The sequence below is a fragment of the Diachasma alloeum genome, unplaced genomic scaffold, assembly GCF_001412515.2.
Source record: "Diachasma alloeum isolate Michigan unplaced genomic scaffold, Dall2.0 Dall_scaffold_00199, whole genome shotgun sequence".
Taxonomy (NCBI): domain Eukaryota; kingdom Metazoa; phylum Arthropoda; class Insecta; order Hymenoptera; family Braconidae; genus Diachasma; species Diachasma alloeum.
In genome coordinates this window covers 1,104,252-1,131,096 of record NW_021680364.1, presented here as the reverse complement: position 1 = coordinate 1,131,096, position 26,845 = coordinate 1,104,252, and the positions used below count along the sequence as shown (strand labels likewise).

Sequence of the window (26,845 nt, the reverse complement as noted above, 5' to 3'; positions counted from 1 at the left end):
ATTAATTTTTTAAATTAAGAATGAAATAAATAAAATGAATGAATTAAGAAAAATAATTTAGACTCGAATCTCTTTGAAATTTCTTAAATAGGATTCAACTTGATTTGATAAATATCGAGGGAAGACAATTCTCCTGGTGCTTCATTTAAAAAACTTCGTTTAAAGGAAAAATTAATATCAAAACTTCCTTATTGTTCATCAAAAGAATTGATTTTTAAAAGAAAACTAAAACGAAATGCACTAAAGTGACAAAAAATAATAATTTACCTCAGAATAAAATAGCAAAAAGCGAAAAATATTGAATAAAACAACATTATCAATAATTAAACCGACAAAACCACCACAACCGCTGCCATTTTCAATGGCTATAGCTAATTCAAGCTAAATTAATTACCAAAAAAAATCGAGTTCAATTACGTGGGTATTAAAACCTACCCCTATTCCCCATCGAATTAAATAAAAAATTCATTGGTTTCCGGTGGATGCAGATGGAAGTCTCTCCCGGCAATTTGCAAAGTAAATGAATTCCTGCATTTGAATCCCACGATTTAGTGATATAAACAGTGAACCCAGGTCTCCAAACTCGAAATGATTTTCGGCTTAATCATAGCCCTTGCCTGGGCCACTTTCCGCTGGATGAAGAATTCCGGATGTTGAATATCCGGCAGCAAGTCCCGGCCGTTCCGAGAGTTAGTTCGATGGCCTTTAACCCCCTTTGACTCAATTTCAACCATTTCAACTATTTCGCTTTTCCCTCTCTGAATTCGCTCATTTTTCTTCAATTGCTGTCAGCTTTTAATTCTGAGTTGCTTCAGTTTTTATTTTAGTGAAAGGGTTGAGCTGGGAATTACGTTTTTTAAAATAAATATTGTTTAAATCACTTAATAAAAACATTTCCTTCTCATAAATAAATAATGATAATTGTTTAATCGTTCGAAAATCTGTTCATGCATGAAATCGATTTTCAAAACAGTTTAAAAAATTACTTTTAGATCAATTTCATCATTCATAATACAAAATTTGTTTTTACGTCTCGTCGAAAAAATTAAATTATTGTCAAAAACTGTGGGAATGACTCTGACAAAACTGAATTTACAAATTAAATCGCTTTAAATTGATAAAAAAATCCTTACTCATGAAACAACAATGCAAATTGTTTAAACTTCCGAAATCGTTTTTATTCACGAAACGAATTTCCAATTTCCAAAAATGATTTTCAGGTCAATCTCTTCCTTCCCAACAGAAATCATTTTTGCCATCTCAAAATCGAAATGATTCTCTCCAAATTGCATTAAAAAATAAAATCTTTATATGTCTCTTTAAAATGATTCGCCTCCGACAGCTGGATTTATTTTCACCCTCGATTCCCCTCAATCTAAAAATATTCGTACGCTCGAATCAAAATCAAACTCCTAATCCGGTTAGACCGAGCTGTCCAGCTATTTCCTGCACCTAAAAACGTGAAAGTCCTGAAAAATAAAATAGCCCGCAGACCTGAGTGGCGTTATTCCGTCGGTAGGATGGCACCGGATGCCAATGTGAATCAAGCCCCAGATGATATCGAACACACACAGAATCAGTAGTAGACGTCGTGCACGGTCAGACCCCGGGGCAAATATATAATCCAGCGACTTGCACTCGCGATATTTTTCATGCGATGAAATGGCGCCCGATGAAACTGAGTTTCATCTCGTGCCCCATTCATACCCGACAAAGACCCTTTGATTTGTGTGTGTGTGTGTGTGTGTGTGTGTGTAATCATGACGCGTCGATTTGAATCACAAAGCCGGGCAATTTGATTTATTGAAGGATTTCCCACTGCACTGATTCCCCTCAAGTGATTATTTCTCTTGTACTCTTTCTTTTATCGCCTCTTTTTTTATCGCCCTCAAAGTGCCATTAACGGATTGCGTATCTTACCTCCCCTCCAAAGCTAGCCCAGTCACCGAGACCACTCAGTCCGGCCGACCTCTGCCTTCTCCTGTACTGACTCGCGTATCCAGGATCCCTTTGTGCCGCCTCTTGCGCTGCTGCCAACCTGGAATTAGGGGAATGTAAGGGTCAGCGGTGATGATCTCACTCATGCTATTGGAAATTATGCGAAAATTATTTGCAGGGATAGCCAAATTTGTAACATTTTATTACGGTTACTTTTGTAGCCCTCAATTAGATAACACCACTCTTGAAATTTTTTGAGGACTTAAAGTACACGGAACTCTACACGGAGAGAAATATTCAACAAAAATTACGTATCTTTTCCGTAATTCCGGAGCGAAAAGTGGGTGTAGGAAATTTTACGGAACTGTCACGGAATTATTCCAGAGCGTTCCGTAATTTTTATCTGAATCTCCTGTGAAAAATTACGATACCGTCACTTAAATTTTCTGAGTCGATTCCGTAATCGGTGAGCGAATTGTGAGTTCCGTAATTTTTACTGAATATTTCTCTCCGTGTACCCTTCGGCCGGGCTACGCTGTACTTTTGAATATTTTCAGTTTTTAAATTTTTCAACTAAATTGCATGGAAAAAATTTGAAAAATTCATACCCAGTCAGTATTATCTAAATTAAATTTCACAAAATATTGATATTTTTTCAAACATTTCCCTCTTATAAATGAATAATAAAACTTGTTTGCAATACGGTGGACAATTTTTTCCCCTCAATTGAATTCAATGTCACTCTTCTATAAATTACTAATAAACTGTTTATGAAATTTCGTTCTTCTCCTATCAGTCACCACAACCCGATTTGTTTGTATTGTTTATTCGCGTCCAAATGAACAATACGAATCACCAATTTTTCATAGAATAAATTATTATTGCTATCAAATATTTTCCTTGAGTAATCCATCATATTTATTTACTTTTTTCATAGAAAAAAATTATGATTTCTATGAAGTATTTTCCTTGAGTAATCGATCATATTTATTATGATATTTGTCTGTCATCCCTTCTAAATAAGCGTGAATAATTTTTTCACCTCAACAAAACCCTATTCCCTCTTCCCCAATGGCAAAAACTGGGTATAGACTAGAAAATCGAAGGAGTAAATGGAAAAAATGAGGACATGGATACATTGTTGGCTGGGTTTGCGGGGTCACCACGGCCTAGAAGTGGTGAAAGAGCGATGAAAAAGAAACGAGCCAGAGCACGATCGAGCATCTCTTGTATCCCGAGTACCACTAGCTATAGTTCACAACCTGGACTTATCGATTTTATTCGTCAATGAAATGTGCGGAATGTAGAGAGGAGAAATTTCAGAAATTAAAGGGGCAGAGGTTCAGAACGTTTTTGGTTAAAAATTCCTGATGAATTCTGCGGAATGCATGCGTTACAATTCATTGAAGAATGTCAACTGCATACAAAAATTGGGGGCATGTAATGTCTCATGTAATTTTAAATTCGTGATGTAAAATGCTGCAATATTTTAAATTCCCAACTTTTAATAGTAGAATATATTCTTTTTTCGGAAAAAAATTTCGATAAAGTCCCTGTGAGAGAATTTCATTAATAAAATAGTGAAAATTTCTGGGAATTATAAAAATTTACTGAGCAAAGTGAATTCGAGGCCTGAAAAAAGAAAATAAAAGTCAGATAAAAATCCTGAAATAATTATTCTATTAATTTTTATGGATTGTTTACTTCCTAGGGGTAATTAAATCACAGGGGCCGGAATGAGGAAAGTTTTTGGTGAAAAATTCGGATTAAATTCAACGACAAGTCGCGAGTTTGAGCGATTCCTGAATTCATTTCAGTTCATTAAAAAATGTTAACTTCATCCCAAAATTGTTATATTAGCATTTCATTCCAAAAATTCGCATAAAAACTGAAAATTTCCCTCGCGTGTCTCATATAATTGTATATTATGTAGAAGAATATATTCTTTTTCTCTGAAAAAAATTTATTCGAGGCCTGAAAAAAGAAGATATAAGTCAGATAAAAATTCTGAAATAATTATTCTATTATTTTTTATGGATTGTTTACTTCCTAAAGGCAATTAAATCACAGGGGCCGGAATGAGGAAAGTTTTTGCTGAAAAATTCGGATTAAATTCAACAAGTCGCGAATTTGAGCGATTCCTGAATTCATTTCAGTTCATTAAAGAATGTTAACTTCATCCCAAAATTGTTATATTAGTATTTCACGTAAAAAATTCGCATAAAAACTGAAAATTTCCCTCGCGTGTCTCATATAATTTTATATTATATAGAAGAATATGTTCTTTTTCTCTAAAAAAATGTGGATAAAGTCCCTCTGAGAGATTTTAATGAATAAAATCCTAGAAATTCCCGGGAATTACAAAAATTTACTGAACAAAGTGAATCCGAGTGCTCAATATAGAATACAGAAGTAGCAGATAAAAATTCCGAATTAATTATCGTATTATTTTTCATGGATTTTTCATCTTCTGGACTCGCTCGAGTATCACTCATTTGCGTTTTTTTTTTCCCCCACGTTTTTCCTGTCGAGAGGAATGGGATCTCCGGGATCCCCCGAGTAATTCATACCTGGTAATTTGGGTTATTTTTATCCGATAGAAGTACCTCTCTTTGTTTCAACGACGGGGCGAGGGGCGCCCGGTCCTTTGTTAAATAAATTGGTTGTACAGCGGCGACGATTACGAAAACCGGCTCACAGGGCGCTTAATATTCCGAGTGGTTTTCAGTTCCACCGGCTCCAGTGATTTAACCACTCGGTTTTATGCAACTTTGGAAATTCAATGTTTTCTTTGACTTTGATGGCGGGGATTTCTCTGGTTGAATTGATGGGTTCAATATTTTTTTATTGGAGAGGGCAATAAGGGTCAACTTGTGGACCTTTGCATCTACATTTTTACTCGAGTGTTTGCAGTTGAACAAAATTTGTTAGAATATACTGAAATTTTTAATAACGAATAATTTACTGGAAATTTTCCGACATGTTTTTCATAAAAAATCATTTAATTTCGGGAATATTCAATGAAGTGGAAAGTTTTAAGTTGATGTGATGATGAAAATTATTGGAAATTCAGTCAATTGCTGTTCTCAATTCATTAAAAATTGTTGATTCAATTTATTTATTTTTTATTCATTCAATCGAATGAGATGTTCAATTTTCGTAAGAATTTGGGAATTCAAACTGTCATTGGATTATCAATGATGGCTTGAAATTTAAAATTCATTTTTGTTGAATCGTTAACTTTCCGAGATGAATAAGAAATTTCAGTTGATTAGACATTTTCAGGAGAAGGAATTTTAATTCGATTTAGGGAAGAGAAAAAATAATGAAATTTGGAATTAGAGGTTCGACAATAAATTCATTAAAATGTTCTTAATTTCTATTAATTCTCATGGAATAATTGAACTGAAGGGTCACAAGGATCAAATTAACTATCACAAGGGTCAGAATAAGCATCACAAGGGTGAGATTAAGGTTCTCACGGTTTAAATTAAAGGTCAGAATAATAAAGGTGGGCGAGCGGAGCGAGCAGAGGGCGTACCCCCTAGTCCGTTAAAGAAAAAAATTGAGTTTTCAACTCAATGAATAATCAACATTTGAAAAAATTCCATTTTACCACACTCCCCCTACCGTCAAACTGGAAAAAACTCCCCGAAAAAAAATAATATAAAATCAGAATATGGAACGAAATTGATGAGCGAAGGTCATATCCGTCGCTCACACCAAATAATTGAACACTCAACTAGCACACGAGGACGTAAATTTTTTGTGCTTCAAATCACGCGAGAGCACTTTAACACCAGCAATGGAATTTGCATCACCCAAGAGGTTATGTGACGACATTCGAGGGCCTCGAAAAGAGGATCCACGAAGAGATGGAGTGAAACGAATAGAAGAGGATAGCCAAGTTATTGACAAGAGAAAGAGGCGACCCTAATGGCTCCTCCATGGACACGTATAACGATGTCTCCCTAATTGACTTCATTAGCTCGGACTTTTCTCAGTGCTTTTGCTCCATTCGTCTGCGGCTGTCTGCATGTCTGCCGCTGAATTCTCGGTATTCGTGCGGTTTTTGAAAGCTGGAGAGCTCCATTTTCAGGGCTTGTGGGGAGCATGGTAATGTAATAATTCTGGGTGGAGTAGTTTTAACCGAGTTTATGGGGAAAATTTTGAGCTTTCATGAAAATCAAATGGAAACACTGCATTTTTCAAATAGTTTGTGATGCACTGGAGGAAAAAATACGAATTTTACCCACAGTTTTTTTTATTGGCATAAAGTAATGCAACTCATATATTGGGTCATGGACGGGTGACTAGCAATTTCCGAGAGGGGGAATTTGAATTCAAGCGAGGGGGAAAAAAATGAAATTTCAGGTTTCAATTAAAATTCAATGAAATTACGAATTTTTGAGCGGCAGAAAGATAAGAATTCCCTCACTCACTTGAATTTTCAATCTAAGTGTGAGTGTTCAGTATAAAATTACACGGAATTTTTTTGATTTTTAGTCGTTTTCATAGAATAATAGGGCTGAAATTATACTTGTCATTGATTTTTTCATTAAAATGTGAATTTAAAAGGGTGAAATTCCCTCGAATTTTAGGGGAGTTATAAATAAAATATGATGATTGAAATGATGACATTAAAAGTTACATTCAAGACATTTTAATAGGTGTGTGGGGCAAAACGGCCCCCCTTCAATTGTCAATAACTTGTGAATGACATTGTGAAAATTCCCAGTTTCAACTTCATTTTGAAGATAATTTTTCATTCTTCAAAACGAGCTCTAACTCATCCCAATCGGATTATTGAATCGGAAAATATTGACGATTGAAGGGGGGCCGTTTTGCCCCATCCTCCCCTACACTATCAGAAGAAGAATTTCGTGGACAGTTAAATAGTAATTTTTCAACGGAGTGCCATTGAATTCGATTCACTGGACATTTTATGAAATTATGAATTTTTGAGAAAGACAAACAGGAAGACAAGAATTCCCTAACTGACTTCAATTTGTCAATCAAAACGTGAATATTTATTCCTAAATATTATAGTGAAATTTCCATTAGTTGAATCTCTAAATTTTTTTATATCTGATCTTATCATTCGCGTCTTCGCATCCTCGTGTATACAGGAATAAATAAATGAATAAATAAATGAATGAATGAATGAATGAATAAATAAATAAATCAATCAATAAATAAACAAATTAATTAATTAATTTTTTATGGAAAAACTGGTCTAAAATTAGTTTTCATTAATTTCTTCATAAAAATATAAATATTGAATGCCGGAATTCCTTAAAATTTCAGTGAAATTATAAGTCGAAAATACCGAGTATTACTACATGTCGCTTAGCTCTTCAAACCCAAACATACAGAGCCAAACACACCTGACTACGAGGGATAATGGTAGAATACCCCGTTGTTGTTCCAGTTACCTCGTAATTGGCAATGTTCGCCTGTGGCTCATGGCACTCTACTATATCTACCACACGTGCACTGTCACACACTGTTCGAGGAAAAAGAAATGCAACAAACTATCAACCCGCGCTTTTACCCGCTAACGTTCAATCAAAACTAAAAGGCGATCTGATAATGAAAATACAATTAAACTTTTGGAAATTCGCGCATTATGTTTCGCGGTTTTGTCCGGGCAAACAAACTTTTGCCAGTGGTACAATCTGAAATGATGATGAGAGTGCCTATTCTCCGTATTTGTGCATATCCCAGGGACAAACGTATAACTGGGTGACAATGGGTAAACCTGGGGTGTATTGTGACTAGTTACAAGGGTGACAACGATAGCACAAAGACCTTAGCCTCAATACAAACCGTACATAATGTGTATGTTTCCCCAGGTAGGATCATTCTCTGAAAAATCCATATTTAAATAGTCAATGAGTCGAGTGGAATGTTGTGAATGCGAGAGGAACGTCTTCAGGCAAGAATTTTTTTCGTGCAGAAGAGAAATATTGTTTATTCAAAAATTTTGGGGAGACATTCTTCAGCGAGAGAGTATTTTATTTCTGATTCTACAATGTGACTCCTAGAAAATCAATAGAGTAAAGCATGTGAGGAACTTTACAGGGCTGAATATTTTTGGCTGAATTTTCTGGCATAAGGTGAATGATCCTACGCTCGTGTAGCTGAGGTGAACACATCGTTAGTCCAATATTTCTATTGAAATGAGTGTAACGATGCGATGTTTTGAATTAGATATCAGAAAGTAAAAACTTCAGAATTAGAATTCACTTAGGGGAGCATGGGGCAAAATGAAACACGGGGCAAAATGAAACAGTGGGAAAATCTCGTCATCTAAAGGAGATAGGACATTTTTGAAGAGGACCTTTTTTATAGCTTGTAAAATTCTCTACAAAAAAGGTTTTCATGAAAATCGTCCTATCTCCCTTAGATCACAAGATTTTCTTGCTGTTTCATTTTGCCCCGTGTTTCATTTTGCCCCACCGTCCCCTATATTAATCGTGATAATTACTATTTTTTAATAAATAATCGTCCATAAACGTGGAAAGTCCCATGTCCCTACGCTCGCTCATTTGTCCCCATGCATTTTTATTGTTTGTTTAACCACCCGAAACCTCAGTCAAGGGATTTTTAATCCTATTTTACTATTATAACGGAGATATGAGCATTTTAAAATTGTGAGTTTCTTAACTGGCGGCTTAAGAATTCACTCTGTCGTAGCAGGAGTTGATGTGAATGGGATTTTTCGCTCTTATTCTTCAATAAGTCACTGTTCCTTGGTGTCTGTAACTTTCCTTATTAACTAAAATAATAACTCCAATCGTATTTCACTCTTGAGAGACTCTTGGGACTGTTAAAATGATTAGAATGTGATAGCTCATGACATCTGAACGAGCATAGAGACAGGGACGAGCACAGGTACATTTACTTTTTGACAATTCCTAGAAATCAGGAGAATTCGTGTAAATGTATTTTTAAATTTTCGATTAATTGAAAATTGAAGTAAATTTTATCAAATTCCATTGAATTTTTCCCCTTGAATGGAATTTATTCTCACTTCCCTAAAAATGACTAATCAACTGTCCGTAAAATTTTAATGTTTTTCTAACCCTTTATATCCATGAAAAGCATTTCAACTAGAAAATATTTTTTCATGTTGAATGACGTAGCTTCTGCCCGTTCATAATTGAAAAAGATTTAAGGGGATTCCAGGATAAGTCCGTCGGAAATCCTGCGGTTTTCACTGCAACTTCCGTAATACCGCACATGCACAGCCATTTCCGTTGACGTACACTTTTCTTTCTTCGAGCTTTTGATTTTCTCCGCGATTATTCAGAACCTCCACATTCTGCCTCTCCCTATTTTTAGACCGGCGGATTATTTCCCGTCGCGTCGAGATGACGTAGAGGGGAAAATTGAGAGGGAAATGACTCGTAAATCTGATCCGTTATTTATTCCATCCACTATCTGTTTAGACGAACGTGGGCGAGGGTGACCTCGGCTGTTTCAGGATCGTCTCTGGCATTACACCAGTCGGTGATATAATTATGGCCTTCAGACGCTTTCGGGGATTGTCAAAGGTGGCCTTAAATTATGGTGATAGTATCGAAATTATACTGGCCGACTTTTTCCACTCTGTAATGATCGCTGAGATCGTTGTTTGATTTGTTACGCGGGTAATTGAAGGACATAGGCAAGACTCTTCTAAAAATAAAAATTAGGGAAACAAGTATAGTTATTTTACTAATAAATTAGCAATGTGGTTCCGAATGGTTATTTTGCACATCATTTCCTTGTATCATGTATAATTCATTGTTTATTTCATTTTATTAAATTAAATAAAATTTCTTTTCAACTAATTTTGTCAGATTTTCAACTTAGTTGAATGTTATCATCATCATTATTCTTATTATCCCTTTCTTCTATACAACCGATGGTCTTTTTTACGGTTCTATTTTTAATTTTTAAAAATGAATTGCTCCAAATAGCAAATTATTTAGGAGAAAATGGCGAAAGATTTTTTTTAGAGAATTAAATTAGCAACAAAAATTTTTTGGAATTTTTTATCGGGATATTTTTTGAAATAATCCAATGGAAAATGAATAATTATTAATATTACCCCAACAGAAATGATAATCCACTCAACACCAAAGCAAGATATAAAGTACAGTTATTTTTACTAATAAATTAGCAATATGTTTGGGGATGGTTATTTTGTACATCGTTTCCCTCTATCATGTATAATTCATTGTTTATTTCATTTTATTAAATTAAATAAAATTTCTTTTCAACTAATTTTGTCAGATTTTCAACCTAGTTGAATGTTATCATCATCATTATTCTTATTATCCCCTTCTTCTATACAATCGATTGTCTTTTTTACGGTTCTATCTCTCCCCTCAGCCCCTCGATAAAATGTTAATAGAAAAATTTTATTTACACAAACTTGAATGAATTTGAAACATCACATTTGAAGAAACCATCAGAAAGCTCACTTTCAGGGAAATTCAGGAAAAATTCGAAATTTTCAACAATCATCATAAAAATCAAATTAACCAAAATAGCTATCGTAATCATCTTTTAACTTCAACTTAATGGCGTTAAAAAAACATTTCAAGTTATGATTGAATTCATTTGAAGCATGATATTCAAAGATATCCCCGGAATTCTCATTTTCAAAAAATACAAAATTTTTGCAAATTTTTAAATAAATCAAAATAACGATTATTGCTATCGCCTTCATCTTCGAACTCGCTCAAAAGGATATCCAAACAAATTTTTGAAGCCATCATTCAATCAATTCAGAACATTTTTTTTAGTTATCGCGGGACAACTGATTTTTTATAATTTCGAATGATATTTTTATTTTTTTTAATTGATCAGTTGAACGCGAAATTCGTAAAAGTGGATTAGAATATTTAAAAATGTCTTAAAAAGTCTTTTGTAATTTTAGAAAACTTCGGAATAATAATAGTAAAAATAATACACCTGAGTCATTTCCCCCTCTCAATAATGCAAAATCTGTGAACTTGATCGTTCTGCCGCACACAATGCGGGGGTAATTGACCTACTCCTGCGAAATGCGCTAAAGTAGACGACGTGTTTGTACTCCTGCACGCACACCGAGTGAAAAGGCCGGGACTGTGTTGCCCCACTGGGAGAGAGGGTAAAAAAGCAAACAGCAGCACTTTTCGCTGTTTGCTCAGTGAGACACTCAACCCGCGGTTTGTAGCGCAATATTACGGGTAAATTGGGCGTCAATTTCAGACATTTTTTGCGGTATTGTGGAATACTTTCTGCGGTAGTCTCGGGGCGTTCTGAAGCATTTCATAATCATGATTTTAACAGAATGAAAAATAGGATTTTTAATTGAAACGTGCGCCCAATCGAATGATTTGATTTTCAACACCACAATGACTCATTTGCTCACCCAAGTACTCACTCTTGAGAATTTTTTGCTGAAATTTCCGGGAAACTTTTTGGATATTTTCATCAAGTTTCAACGGTTCCGCGGAAATTCCAAGGAATTTCGTTCTGAGAATTCACATCTCTGCGTCATCAAGGCTCTTGAAACCCCCAAAAATGAACAAAAATTTTTTAAAAACTGGAATAAAGCGTCATCCTCAGGAAAAGAACGTGTGGGTCAGCTGTGAAACTAGAAGATATAAAGGTTATAAGTCACTCCGGTGAGATGAGAATGAAAAATAGGATTTTTAATTGAAACGTGAGCCCAATCGAATGATTTGATTTTCAAAACCACAATGACTCATTTGCTCACCCAAGTACTCACTCTTGAGAATTTTTTGCTGAAATTTCCGGGAAACTTTTTGGATATTTTCATCAAGTTTCAACGGTTCCGCGGAAATTCCAAGGAATTTCGTTCTGAGAATTCACATCTCTGCGTCATCAAGGCTCTTTAAACCCCCAAAAATGAACAAAAAATTTTTAAAAACGGGAATAAAGCGTCATCCTCGGGAAAAGAACGTGTGGGTCAGCTGTGAAACTAGAAGATATAAGGGTTATAAGTCACTCCAGTGAGATTGAAGGTCCCACGTGACTCCCTGTCACCCGAGCAGCGGCGGCAAGGAGCCCGGGTAATATGATTCGTTGACACATACATGCTGAGTCCGACTATGATCACTCGCAGAGAGGGGCAGAGCGGAGATGGCGTGGAAACGGGGGTGCGACGGAATACGATCAGTCGACAGTGTCAGGGGGCGGGGAGGGGGAGGGGGAGGGAGGCACCCCCAGAGTCGAGCAACGAACACTCGCGTATAACGTGACAGGAGAGAAGTATTCGAATACGCGTTTGCGTAATTAATCGTCAGACCGTTTCTCGCTCACTCCTCTGGCTGTAATTAATTCATCGTTGGCATCGGTCAAGGTCCAACGGTCCGGATTCGAGCCATACCAACTACTGGGTATGCAGTTGAGTTTAACTGCCACATACTCAATTTCAATGCGTTTATTCATGGATCACAGAATCTCACTCCATATTTTCGAACGTTTTGGCCCGAGTTGTGCTATTTTTGGCGGAAATTTGAGGTTCAATTATTGGAAATTTATGGCGAGTGACAGTTTCAATGGATTTTCAAGGAATTGCGGAATTGAGAATTGAGGTTGAGGGGAAAATCTGTGGAAACTGTTAATTTTTTAGTGAATTTTTTCGAGAAAATTAATTGAGATCAGGAAGAGTCAGGTCAACCTGGTGGAATTTCATTGAATTTTCAGTTAAATGGAAGTTTCACTTTTTGTTTCCCCGAAATAGAATATTAATTAAATTAGGCATGTAAAAATATTTTTTACAAATTATTTTAAAAATCTGGGGTGGAAAATTGATTGATTCTTACTATGGAAATTATGGAAAAAAAATAAAGTTTCAATAAATAATTAATTATTAATTATCAATAATAAATAATAATGAATGAATAGTGTAAAAGGCCTAGAGATAAAATTATTATCATTATTATAATGAATGAATAATAAAATATCTGCAAATGTTCAAGACAAAAAAATTAGAAAAACATGAAAAAAAAATCTGCAATAATTTCTCTTGAGTGAAAAAGAATATTTGTCTCCGCTGTGTGCAGAGAATTTATGATAGTTATTGGAATTTATGGAATAATCCTTCCGGAGATGTTTTTGCTGTAGCGCAGAGAGAACGATGTAACGACTGCAGTTGCCAAATGGCCGTGTCATAGGGTAAAACGGTGAGGCTCAATCTCTGTCGGTTTTGGTAGCTCCGAGGGGCAGCAGCCAAGTGCTATTTTTCTTTGAAATGCTCCTTAACTTCAGAGAAGTGTTAAATTCTCCGCGCAATGGGGAATTGTATAAAAATGAAAGGAATAGTGTCAGACGTAAAAAAGTTGTTTTACAGAAATTGTTTCCGGGGAGGAAATCCCATCAATGTGTAGAGTTCACGATTTTTATGCAGTGTTAGTTTTCACCATTCGCCCGACAACAATAAAATCTTAGTCGAGTTTATCGATGGCATTACCACAAATTTGCATCGTAAAATTGGTAAAGTTGAGCGTAAAGTCGACTTTAGTTATTCGCGAATGGAAAGAAATTGACAACCTACTTCAGGAAAAATTTACAATCACTAAACTTTATTTTCTACTGAGCGATGATATAATTGAGGTGCACTGTAAAAATTAGTCCCTTTGAGACGTCTTAATGTAAGCCATTAAATTAAATTAAACACTGTAAAACGATTTAAGTAGACTCAACTCTGAGCTCAGTTTTCAAGGCATATCTCCGAATCTAAGAGAGATACCGAAATTTTTGTAATAACCTTTTTTGTAGCTCTCAATTTGTTCTATTAAAAAGGTCTTGAGGAAAATTTTGGTATTTGGTTTGGATTCCGAGATATTCATGGAAAACTCAACTTCGTGATGACCAAAGTTTCGAATGAATTTTCGAGTAAAACGCCTAGAGTGTCTTGATTTGAGACACTAAAAATTTCTCTCCAGAAACGTCTCAAAAAAGGTACAAAGATGTCTTAATTACAGACACTAATTTTTCATTATAATTCAGTTGAAAATGAGAATTTTATATGAGTCACCACAAAAAAACATTTATCCCACGCTAAAAGCGAACTGAAAATGACGAAAGAAATATCCGGAAAGATGAAATAAAATTGAAAAAATGTTCAAATCGAGAAATAAAAAAAATTAACGAACAGTATTCCGATTGTTTCACTCGAAGATACAAAACATCTAAAGATGAATAATAAAAAAGATAATGTATCAATTTTTCCGAACATCCAAATTTATTTCTGCGACAAAAGCTCTTCACCCTTACCCACCCACCCCTCAAATATTCAACACAAAATGCTCGAGACTCGGTAACCATCAACGTGCGTACTTCATGCATAACCATAAACGCTCCAATCACAATGCTCCCAAGCACAAAAGCCTCATTGCCCCTATTTATATCAAATAGACTTGTTTACATAACAAAACACCATTCGCCGGAATGAAACGGTCACGTTTTCCCTTCCTCTCCTCTCAAAACCCTTGGACTTCGTCTGGAATAATTCCACCTCAATTCAATCCGATATAAAAATTTTGTAGATATCAGGGAAATTCAGGTAAACACATTCTTGAATTTTCAATTAAAAATTGAAAATTTGCGTAATTTGGTTGTAAATATTCATGTCTGAATTGAACATCGAAGTGATTTAGTGAATTCTCGTCGTGTTGCTGTTAAAAAATTTATAATTGGCGTTGGAATTCATTGAATACCATTGGAATTAATCGAATTCCATTAGAATTCATCGAATTCCATTGGAATTCATCGAATTCCATTAGACTTCATCGAATTTCAATCTAGAATTGAAAATTTGCGTCAGTTCATCCTAAATATTCATGTGAAGGTTGAAAATTGGAGTAATTTAGTGAATTCTCGTCCTGTTCCTGTTAAGAAATTTGCAATTGTCACTGGAATTCATCGAATTCCATTGGAATTCATCGAATTTCAATCTAGAATTAAAAATTTGCGTCAGATCATCCTAAATATTCATGTGGAGATTGAAAATTGGAGTAATTTAGTGAATTCTCGTCCTGTTGCTGTTAAGAAATTTGAAATTGTCATTGGAATTAATCGAATTTCAAGCTAGAATTGAAAATTTGCGTCAGTTCATCCTAAATATTCATGTGGAGATTGAAAATTGAAGTAATTTAGTGAATTCTCGCCCTGTTGCTGTTAAAAAAATTGCAATTGTCACTGGAATTCATCGAATTCCATTGGAATTCATCGGATTTCAATCTAGAATTGAAAATTTGCGTCAGTTCATCGTAAATATTTGTGTGGAGATTGAAAATTGAAGTAATTTAGTGAATTCTCGCCCTGTTGCTGTTAAGAAATTTGCAATTGTCACTGGAATTCATCGAATTCCATTGGAATTCATCGAATTCCATTGGAATTCATCGAATTTCAATCTAGAATTAAAAATTTGCGTCAGTTCAACCTAAATATTCATGTGGAGATTGAAAATTGAAGTAATTTAGTGAATTCTCGTCCTGTTGTTGTTAAGAAATTTGCAATCGCCATTGGAATTTCAATTTCTTTCCGCCAGTATTTCTAACAATATTTCTAACAGCAATTGCGCCGGAATTCAATCCGTATCCTTCCCAGATACATTCATTCGATACCTCCGCCTATATCTCTCCCTCCCCCTTGATTCCCTCGCCGAAAATCCCCGGGGATCTCAAAGGACTTGGACAACTCGCGGAACGTGACAAAATCCTCCGACGCCCATCTCGCAAATGCGCTCATTAAAGGAAATGAAAGATGGCCGACAATCGTAACGCACTAAACAAATACATCAAAGTGTTTTCAACACGATTGGTGTCACCTTGATCGTGAGGTTGACTCATCGTCATCCTCTCGGCAATCGCGCGCAACCCAGTGGCTGGGCATTGGTGTATGCTGGGGTGGGTGTTATACATCGCCCGTTATGACGTCATCCGGCAAAATGGCGGTGCTATTGAATGACGTAAGCGTCACGAGCAAACGCAAGGCGGTGGGTATGAGAGGCACAACAACGCGCGACGCCAAACCCAGCGATAGCGACAGCCTGCCATATACACACGCCGGGGAGCTTGCCTATATAGAGCTATATAGACATATATAGAGCTCGCCGGTCTCACCTTGGACATACAAATGCGCACGTGTGCAAACCGGAGAGGTGGGCTTGCGCGTATTAGGTACTACAGCGGTGTTAACCGCATCACGGCTGACTATTCGCTTGGCTCTTTAGTTCATTACACTGATGTTCAACATTTTTGGCTGATGTTTGCTGGAGAATTTTTGGAAATTTTTGCGCACTTATGTTTTTGTGGAATTGTAAAAAAAAATGTTATTGTATTGTAAACTGTCAATTGTAGAATTTCATGAAAATAAATAAAAGCAGGGAAATTCAGGTTAATAGAGCGGTGTTAACCGCATCACGGCTGACTATTCGCTTGGCTCTTTAGTTCATTACACTGATGTTCAACATTTTTGGCTGATGTTTGCTGTAAATTTTTTGGAAATTTTTGCGCACTTATGTTTTTGTGGAATTGTAAAAAAAATTGTTATTGTATTGCAAACTGTCAATTGTAGAATTTCATGAAAATAAATAAAAGCAGGGAAATTCGGGTTAATATAGGCTGGAATTTTCATTCTTATTTTAATTGAAAATTGAACGACACTGAAGAATTTTCCTCTTTTAACTGTTAAAAAATTTGAAACTCCAGTGAATTTTATGAAAGTTATGAATAGAAGCTGTCAATTGTATTATTCTATGAAAATTAATAGAATCAGGTGAATTTAATCTGGAATTTTCATTTAATTCGGAATTTTTATTCATAATTTCAATGGAAATTGCCCTAAATTGGAGAATTTTCCTCTTCTTAATGTTCAAAAATTTGGAATTCCATTGAATTCCACATTTCATTGAATTTTAAGGGATTTTACAGTTGAAAATTCACAGTTTAATGGAATAATCACCAGAAACTGTCAATCTCAGTTCCCTGATTCCACGAAAATTAATGGTAATCAGTAAACATATTCTTGAATTTCCAATTAATTGAGAATTCAGCGTAATTTGGCACCGAATCAATTCAATGGCCATTATCGAATTGTGTAAAAATGAGTTTGATCGAACAGCACTGAATAATCTGTAGCTTTCCAACGTTCAATATCTCCCAGACTATTGCAGTCACTTTTTTATTCTAGAGAAGTGGAAGAACGGGCGGAACTCCCTCTCCTTCACGCTAACTGGTGAGGACTTTTTCTACTTGAATACCGAACCCCATTATTATTGTTCTCGTACAGTAATTATTGACGCTACAGTAGTTATTGACAAGTGAAGCAGTTAACAACGTCCAATACGAAAAATCAAGCGATCGTTGGTCGCCGATATCTGGAGAATAATCGGTGGGTAGTTCCGGCGAATCTGAAACTCATGCCGTTGGAAAAAAATTGGATATTCACTTTAGTTCGATAGCTGAAGTTGATGAGATGATTACAGAGGGAGTGGAAAATTATAATGAATATGAATAATCAATGACAATTAATGATAAATAAATAAATAAATGAATGAATGAATACATGAATAACTGAATAAATGAATAAATAAATAAATTAAATAAAGTTTCCGCACAGAAATTAAATTAAAGTTGAAAAATATCGAGAAATAAACGTCAACAATAGCCTTAAGGATGTTTAACCTATCAAGTAGACAACTTACTTGAGAAAAAAAAAATTGACTAAATAAATCATTTACGTTACACATTATTTTTCTCATCAAATTAGACGTGTTATGGCGTACTTTTCCGGTCTCAAAAACAATAATTACAGAAAATGTTCATGAATAATGGAGGACTTGTGACTGCAGTGGTAACAGTCGATTTTTGATCGGGCAACGTCGCACGCTTCGGCTAGTAGTGGAGTTGTAACAGTGAGATGAATGTTTGTGTGTGTTATACGTGTCCATATTCTTCCAGCACTGAATTATCGTCACCGACTTTACCGACCTCGATCAGCTGTTGTGCGGTGTTGTCGCGTCGCTCGACTCGTAACGACGGTCAAATTTTTTTTAGAGGAATTCGAAAATCAATCGAAGATATCGCGCCTATACGACCCGGTCCCCTACTTGTTCTCGCCGGCGATAGATTCTCCATAGTCTAAAGTAAATGGCTTGTGGTATTTTTTCAATATCTTGAGTGTCCAACCCATCCAACATCTCGATCAAAGTTCACACGGTCACGTTCCTTCCCTAAGCGTAATGTCACAAGAAGTGATTTTCAGAAATTAATTTCCCACTAGGATGCCCCGACGGAAGGATTAAGATTATTACTAACGTGTGGCTCAAATATGAATCTTGAGTATGAGACAATATTAAAATTATAGTGAATAATGTGGGCTTTGGCTATAAACATCCTTAAATCCGGTTAAACCCGAAATTTCATACCAGGAATACTCGATATCTCAGAAAGGATACTCATGGATTCTCAAGGCCGCTTTAATAGAGCCCGCGTGCAATACAAAAGAGCCGCGCTACACCGGGTCAGCCCTTCTATTATTATCGAGAATCTGCACGCGTCCGATAAGACTCTCTCGGGTTTCGTGGTAAACTAAATTAATAATTGGCCGTCTCTTGAGGGATATATCGACGTGAAACAACAGCGTTGGATGTTGATTAGAATGAGGATATTAGGAGGGGGGGCAAGCGCCCTTGTTCCTCAGATGCTTTCAGGTGCCGATTGATTGGACGTCATTATTGGCGAGCGACCACTGGCTATTGGGCTCTACCTGCCCTGGAATACTCGGATCTTCGGTTCTTGAGGCTGAATTCAGGCGTTGGGACGGTGGGGCGTTGTTCATTCATTCAATTGTTCAGGGGGCTCTCGAGCGAGATCAATTGTTGCAAAAAAATCCATGATATTGGAAATTACGCGTTGAACTAGAGGAAATTTTCAATTTTACTCAAACGGCAATGGAATTCCCGATTTAGTCGAATTTCTAAACATAACGTGAATATTCAGTACTAAATTGTGGGTACGTTTCGATTAACAATTTTCACGGAATAATTGAACTGAATTTTTGATGACGAAACTTCTTGAAATTCAAGGGAATTCCAAATTTTCTAGCAGCAGGCCAGGCGAGAATTCCTCAATTTACTCGAATTCGTAATCAAAAAATGTATTCAGTCCCTAATTACTATGAATATATTTGTCTAAATTTTTCTGATTTCTATTAATTATTCGTAGAATAATTCAACTTAAATTTCCAATTTCTGTCGTTTTTTTCATCAAATTCGGAATTTTTTATTCGAAATTCCTTCCAATTTCAGTGGATCTGTCACTTGAGGAAAATTTTCGTAAAGTGAACCGTTTGACCCCATCAAAAAGTAACCCATTTTGCCCCAATAGTTATCGAGATAATGCAAAAATTAATTAATTGAAAAAAAATTGATTTCCAATAAAAATTTTAAAAACTGAAAAAAATAAGAAACAGAATCATTTTTATTGTCAATATAATTAATGTTGTAAAACGAACAGTTCTTAAATTCCAACTCAACAACCCCGGGGCAGAATGGGACGTCTTTTTTGCAAAAAAATGTTTATTCTGCATTAAAGAACTTGATGAATTAAAATTTCTCCAGAGTATGAGTTCATCAGCCATGACGACTACTATGCCTCCACCAGAGTCTCATTTGGAGAAGTTAGTATCATCCGTTTCCACAGCCCTGTGTTGATTATTAAAACGTACAAGCACGCGCAACGGTGATAAAACGCTTACGTGGAGGAATGGCTTTTCACTTTACGACTGTCCATTGTGTACGTAAAAATACAGAAAAATATTCCTGTCCATTGTTATTGGATTTTTTTAAGTGGTGAAGAGAGGGGGGGGGGTAGAATGGTATAGAGGTCTAATGGATGGGCGAGGGATTATAGTCATGGGAATATTTCAGAAAGGGGGACAATATTCCCGGTGTTGGTTGAATATTAATGTTGGGTACTTATGGCGGTTGTCGTAATTGGGGGATTCTAGTACATTGTGTGGAAAAATACGCTCCAAATAAAGAACGTAATGACAGGAATGGAAATTATGAATGGAAAAAAATTCTAAAATTCTTTATTCAATTGAACGGAATATTTTTTTTGAGAGGAAAAATTTTTGTTCTAAAAATTTTAAGGAGTTTAAATTGTGAAGTTTTAAATTGAAAGAAATACTGACAACTCTATTTTTTTCAGTTTTTAGTGCATAATCCACTCATTAATTTTTTTCTAATAGTGATAGTGATTGATATTTTTATGTATGAGTGCGAATTCATAATTATTCTTTAATTATCAATGAATCTGGAATTATTATAACTAAAAAATAAGCTCTAAATAGAGAGGAATATGACAAAAATAACAATTTTGAATGAACAACACTGTAAAAACTTTTTTTTTCTCCTATGATTTCATTCATTTGGACAGAATAATTATTTTTGTTTTGAATGGACAAATTTCGGTTCCAAAAATTTCAAGGAGTTTAAATTGTGAATTTTCATTGGAATTTTAAATTGAAAGAAATCCTGACAACTCAAATTTTTTAATTTTTTAGTGCATAATCCGCTGATTAATTTTTATCTAATAGTGATAGTGATTAATATTTTGATGTATGAGTGCAAAAAATTTAATGTGTAATTAATTCACAATTATTCTGCAATTATCAATTAATTCTAGATCATTATAACTAAATAATAAGCTTCAAAAAAAGAGGAAGAAGACAAAAATAAGAATTTTGAATGGAAAAAATTCCGAACACTCCATTTTTCATTTCCCTTCAAATGTATTGATTTAAGTGGAATAATTTTAAAAAAGAACGGATTAATTCTGTCTCGAGTAAAGAAATTTGAGCTCTAGAAATTTTCTGAAATTAAAATTGTCAAATTTCACTGAAATTTAGACTGAAAAAAAAGCTGGAACCTCAATTTCTTATTTTCCCCCAATTGTTTTCATATGAATGAAATAATTATTTTTGTTCTAAGTGAAAAAATATGCCTTCCAAAAATTGTCTTCCCTCCATTCTTACATATTAATCGAAACAATTCTATTATTTGTCTCGACCCCTTCCCCAAACCCTCAAACGTCCCAAGGTGCGTGATTTCCGTGACACGCTTCGCCGATAAAAATCAGTCTTTTGGAATTTAGTGGAAGGCTATCGTAACTCGTCATAATTAATCGATCTGAATATTTTTGGGTTAGAAGCCCAGCTCATTACGCTCAGTATTCCAGAGAATTCGATGATTATTTAAGATAACTTAATCCATCTTCCTGCTGCGTAACACAAAAGGCCATTCTCAGAGTTTATTTACGGGATATGATACTTTCGTTAAGGATTATCGCCTGGAAATTCATCACGATTGAGTCGTTTCATATGACTAGTTTCATATCAAACATTTCGTTACACACAAAAATTTTATTCACTCCATTAAAAATTTTTTCGTAGAAATAAAATAGTGAAAATGGTTCTTTGAAAATTCGTGGAATAAAACGTCACAATTTTAGAGTCGAGAGCGCCACTTACGCCCGTTAAACTCCGGTACAAAAGCGATGTAGTTATTGTCCTAATGAATTAGTTGAATATTCCCTACTCCATCGGATCTAATCAATCTAACAGCGTGAGGCGAAATAACTCAATGACTAAAATAAGCCCATGGAAATCGATAATGCGGAGAGTATGCGAGTGTGAAGGTATTAGAATCACCTTCACCGCTACATAAATCATGTTAGTTTCCCGTGATTTGCGTGATCCTCGGGAAAATCCGTTTTCCGAATTTCCACGTAGTCAGTGACGTGTCGAGAGGTTATAAATAAATGCAGTAGAGAGTCTAGTGTTTGGTATTAAAATACGTTTTAATTTAAGGATATCCATGTATTTTTTGCTTCCAAATTGAAGTTTTGTAATCTTCAAATTTAGGTTTTGGTTTTTTTGTGAAGTTTTGATATTCCGCTAATGACTGAATGGAATTGAATCTTTTTTCAGATGTCGATATTGTTGAGCTCTATCAATCGCCAGTAATTAAAATTTAATTCATCAACTAGTTTTTTTAATTTTCGAATTTTTTCGAAATGAAATCCTGTTCAATTTAATAAAATGAAATAAGCAATGAATTATACATGACAGAAGGAAATGATGTGCAAAATATCTCGAGTCCAAAGCCAATTATCGTGAGTTGAACATGAGTTTCAAATGCGGCTGGAACTGACCACAATTAACAGTCGAACGTCTTTGATGAGGGTCTTAACAATTGTCCATTGGAATGCAGATTAAGTACCCAGTGGCTGGCCAAGTTCCTTCTGTGGAACAATAGAGCCTGTTTCCAAGCTCACTACACAGCTGTAACAAGCGAACTTGGCTCGGAGAATTCACGGTGGAAGTGGGGCCATTGACGTTTCCTCGTTGTCTCATTATATCGAAACTGGTGGCTTGGAATTACTCATTCATTCGTAGACAACAGTGATAATTATCCGAATTTAGAATATTGACTTCAAGTCAATATTCTAAACTTAAGTTTTAAAGTTTTTTTTTACTTCACAAAATTTCGCTCTGTTTGGAATTTTTTTTAGCAAAAACAAATGTTGATATTAATTGAAGCATTCGATGTTTATTTGATTTTGAAGATTTGCATAAATAATTAATAAGTCATCGTGATTTCCCGAAGCATTTTTTATAGTCATTAATTTGGAAATTTTCAAAACTTCATGAGAAATCAATTTAATGCAGAAAAAAATAAGTTTCTGAAGGTTTAAACCATTTTAATTATTTATTCAGAAATAAGGAATGTAAAAAAAATTAAATTATAATTCAACTGACTGTGAACATTTGATTATTGACAGACAAATTTAATACATTGTTTTTTATTTCGTATTGGATTTTGCTGTTGTTTCAAACAAACCAAATTTTTATATGAAAGAAATCTCAAAAATAAGAGCTTTTGTACAAATAATTGATGATCAATCAATTTTGCCCCCGAAAAATCCTCTACAGGAATTCAAAAAAATTCGAAATGTTCAACAATTCCCGAAAAATTCATTATGATGTGTAAAAAAGTTTAAACAATTTCAATGATTTATTCATAGACAAAGAATGTTTCAAAAAATTCAAAATAAAATTTCACTAACGCGAAATAACAATATAATAATTGAAAAAATTAACGATGAAAAATGAAAATCTATTGAAATATCAATGGCATCCAGCATTGAATTACTGAAATTCGCACATGAATTCTTTTGAAACTGAGAATTAACAAAGAATGAAGTGAATGTCGAACTCGACGGGTTTCCAAATTTCACTCGAAAGCCGACCTCACGAATATTTCGTGGAACAATGCGTGGGAGCGGAAACGAATACAGCGTATCCAGGTCAGATTTTTGCTGAAATCCATACCATTGTTTATGAGGAATTTTAATTCGACGAATTTGTATCGGTATAGTTCATCAGGAATGCAATATGATGCCAATGAAAACCCGCAGTTGGTGTAATGTTTGGGGAATATACTCTGGTGGTCTGACCACGCGACCGCTGTTACTACTGTAACCTTGTTAAGATGACTCGGACACGGCTGGCTACCACTACAATTACAACTTTGAACGGAGTGTTTTCGAGGGGCAGCAATGAACTTCGAGGAATACAACAATTATAAACTAGTTTTTCCACGTCAAGAGAAAAGTTGAGGAAAAATTGGCGAGAAAAGCGCGGCAGATTCTGTTGGAAAAAATGGGAATTTCGTGGTCCGTTGACTTGTAATTTCCTGGAGAGTAATTGAATTTTATTTAGGGGAGGAAAATCGTGAAATTTCAATTTCCACTGCAAATGCGATGAAGGTATTTTTTTGTAGTATGAAGGTGAGGGTTTTCTCACTTTTTTTAAATTTTTGGTGAAAACCAATAGTTTTTCTATTGATGAAAAATTGAAGAATACGTTTATATAATTTTTTCGAATTTCTGCTGATTTCTACAGAATAATTGAATAAAGATATACAGTTTCTGTTTATTTTTCCATGAAGTTTTGATTTTTCAATGACAAAATCCCTTGAAATTTTAGTGGAATTATAATGTAATAAACATTTTCAAGTGTAAAAAAAACTGAATTCTGTAGATTTCCCTCTTCAGTTTTCTATTTTTTTAAAAGTAATAATTGAATTTTTATGCTTAACTGTTATGTCATCAAGAATATTTTAATTCTCCATTCTCGTTTCTCTTGTTTTAGAAAAATAAAAATTCTCTATTCTCATTTCTCCAACAAGAAAAATAAGAAATTAGAATTTTTATTCTTATTCCTCTAACCAAATTTTTATTCTCAATTTTTATTTCGGTGTCCCTCCATTCGCTAGTCATTAACTCATTATCAAAAGCCTCAGGAAATTTTCCAACCTTCACAGCAACAATTTTTTTGTACTTGGAAAATTATGAAAATGCAATGTTAATGCGTTCAAACTTTGTGGCAAAGTTTTGAATGTGAGGTTGAGGCATTAAATTGGAAGGTAAAATTTCAGCTCGACCGTTACATCCACCTCGTTTGCGGAAATAATATTGTTCCATTGAATATTCCAGCGTGAGCCCATTCGGAGTGGAAATTCTGGGCGATTTATTTCCGAATTCCGATTGAATTGTGAGAGTTGAAACAAAGTTGAACTGTATCAAACAGGCTAAAAAAAATTAGGAATGAACGATAATTAATTTTTTTAGCTTTACTGCAATAAATTTCGAAACAAAACAATTTCCCGAAATCTTTATGTTTTATAAATAGAGAAAAATTCTAACGCTGGCACTGAAAATTTTATTGGGTAGCACGCGAATTTTCCTCGTATTGATGGGAAATTTTCACGGAAATCCCCAGAAATTTTATATGAACAGCACTAGAATTTTTCTAGAGAATTTCTCTCCGCGCAAACAGAAATTTTCGGCAGTATATGAACGAACCTCAACATGATTTACATGATTTATCAATCATGAACAAGACATGAGCATGTAGCCTGAATATTTCTCTATTAGGCAATCTCAACATCAACCAAATTAATCCAAATGGAAGTACATCTAGGTTCCGGATGTTCCCCACGCCTTGATGATTCATTAATGATTCCCCCTAACGACATATAAATCGCACAACCACACCCGCCCCATGCCTCACGAATTTACATTCGCGATTTGTGTGTTGATGGGACACCCGGAAACTAGAAGTCATAAGCGAGGATTAATTAACATCCAGTCTGGTTTTCCCATTTCAGACCCAGAGAAAAAATTTTCCGGTTTCCAGCGAAATTTCTCGAAGAATGAGACAAAATGTTGGGGTCTTCACTAATTTTTACGGCAACGAGGACAAATTACGCGGAATTCTTTATTAGTTGAGAATTCAAGAATATATTTAGCTGAATTTTTCTGATTTCTATAAATTTTTGTGGAATAATTAAACTGGAATTTCCAGTTTTCATCGTTTTATTCATGAAATTGTGAATTTTCAATGGCAAAATTAATTTACTGAAATTAATTATGATTAAGTAAATTAATTAAAAGCGAGGATTAATTAACATCCAGTCTGGTTTTCCTATTTTAGACCCAGAGAAAAAATTTTCCGGTTTCCAGCGAAATTTCTCGAAGAATGAGACAAAATGTTGGGGTCTTCACTAATTTTGACGGCAATGAGGCCAAATTACGCGGAATTCTTTATTAGTTAAGAATTCAAGAATATATTTAGCTGAATTTTCTTGATTTCTATAAATTTTTATGGAATAATTAAACTGGAATTCACAGTTTTCATCGTTTTATTCATGAAATTGTGAATTTTCAATGCCAAAATTAATTTACTGAAATTAATTATGATTAATTAAAATAATTAAAAGCGAAGATCAATTAACATCCCGTCTCATTTTTCTATTTTACATCAAGAGAGGACAAATTTCCTGGTATCCAGTGAATAGATTGGAGCATTTTATGAATAATAAAAATTTCAATTTTTCAAAGGAGATCAATCATTCTATCAATTTTTTTCTGTATAATACGAACACTTGAACAAACCTGAGAATATTGGGGATGGGGGGGAGCGAAGCGAGCGGAGGGGGCGAAGCCCCCCTGGGGTTGGCGAGCGAAGCGAGCAGGGGCCGAAGCCCACTCTATGAAATATAAGCACGGGAATTTCCAGTTTTCATTTATTTGCTCAGCCAATTATGAATTTTCAAAGTTAAAATTCCTTGAAATACCAATAAAACTGTCATTTTATCAAAATCTGGCAGAAATCTACTAAATTTCATCGAAAAATTATCAACAATGCACCTGCCGTTGATCAGAAGTGCTCCTTTTCAAATTAATATTCATGATTTCACGCCCTCTGATCCTCTCCCCACAATACATTTTATTGTATTTTACACCCATCCCCCTCTTATTTTACACCCATCCACCTCTTCTCTCTTCGCCCGCTATTAACAAATCAAAAATTCACTAAATTTTCTCTCCACATATTGAGTCGCGAAAGCTCCACAAAGGAGCAATTCCGTCTGAACGCAAGTGTTCACGGGAGCACGCCGCACGATACATGTACCCACGACGGTCTAAAAATACATCGACGGCTTATCGATCTACCCCCTGTTCCTCACTCCCCGATATTTATTTACCATTTTTTTATACCCACTCTTTCTCATCAGTCGCTAGCCCACAGACTCGAGATCATTATTATCTCAATTGATCGCGCGAGTTGTGGGGTTCGAGTGAAAATTACCCACGATGTTTATCCGTTTGCACAGCAGCTGTACAACCAAAGCCAATTACCCTTTCGCTAATTGAAAATATTTGTCTTGATCGAATTATAATTCTTGTTCGAGGAACTGGAGCATAACAACAGGTTCTGTTCTCAAAATACTCGAAAAAAATTATTTTATGAATCGGGCCTTCAA

General features: G+C 35.0%; 1 protein-coding gene across 1 annotated transcript in view; it reads right to left on the bottom strand.

Moving 5' to 3' along the window:
- The window catches only part of LOC107035647 (voltage-dependent calcium channel type A subunit alpha-1), a 108,037-nt gene that overhangs the window by 41,675 nt on the left and 39,517 nt on the right, over positions 1-26,845 (bottom strand). The window contains 1 exon segment of the mRNA XM_015253169.1: positions 1,921-2,038. Within this exon segment, the coding sequence (XP_015108655.1) occupies positions 1,921-2,038 (118 nt within the window).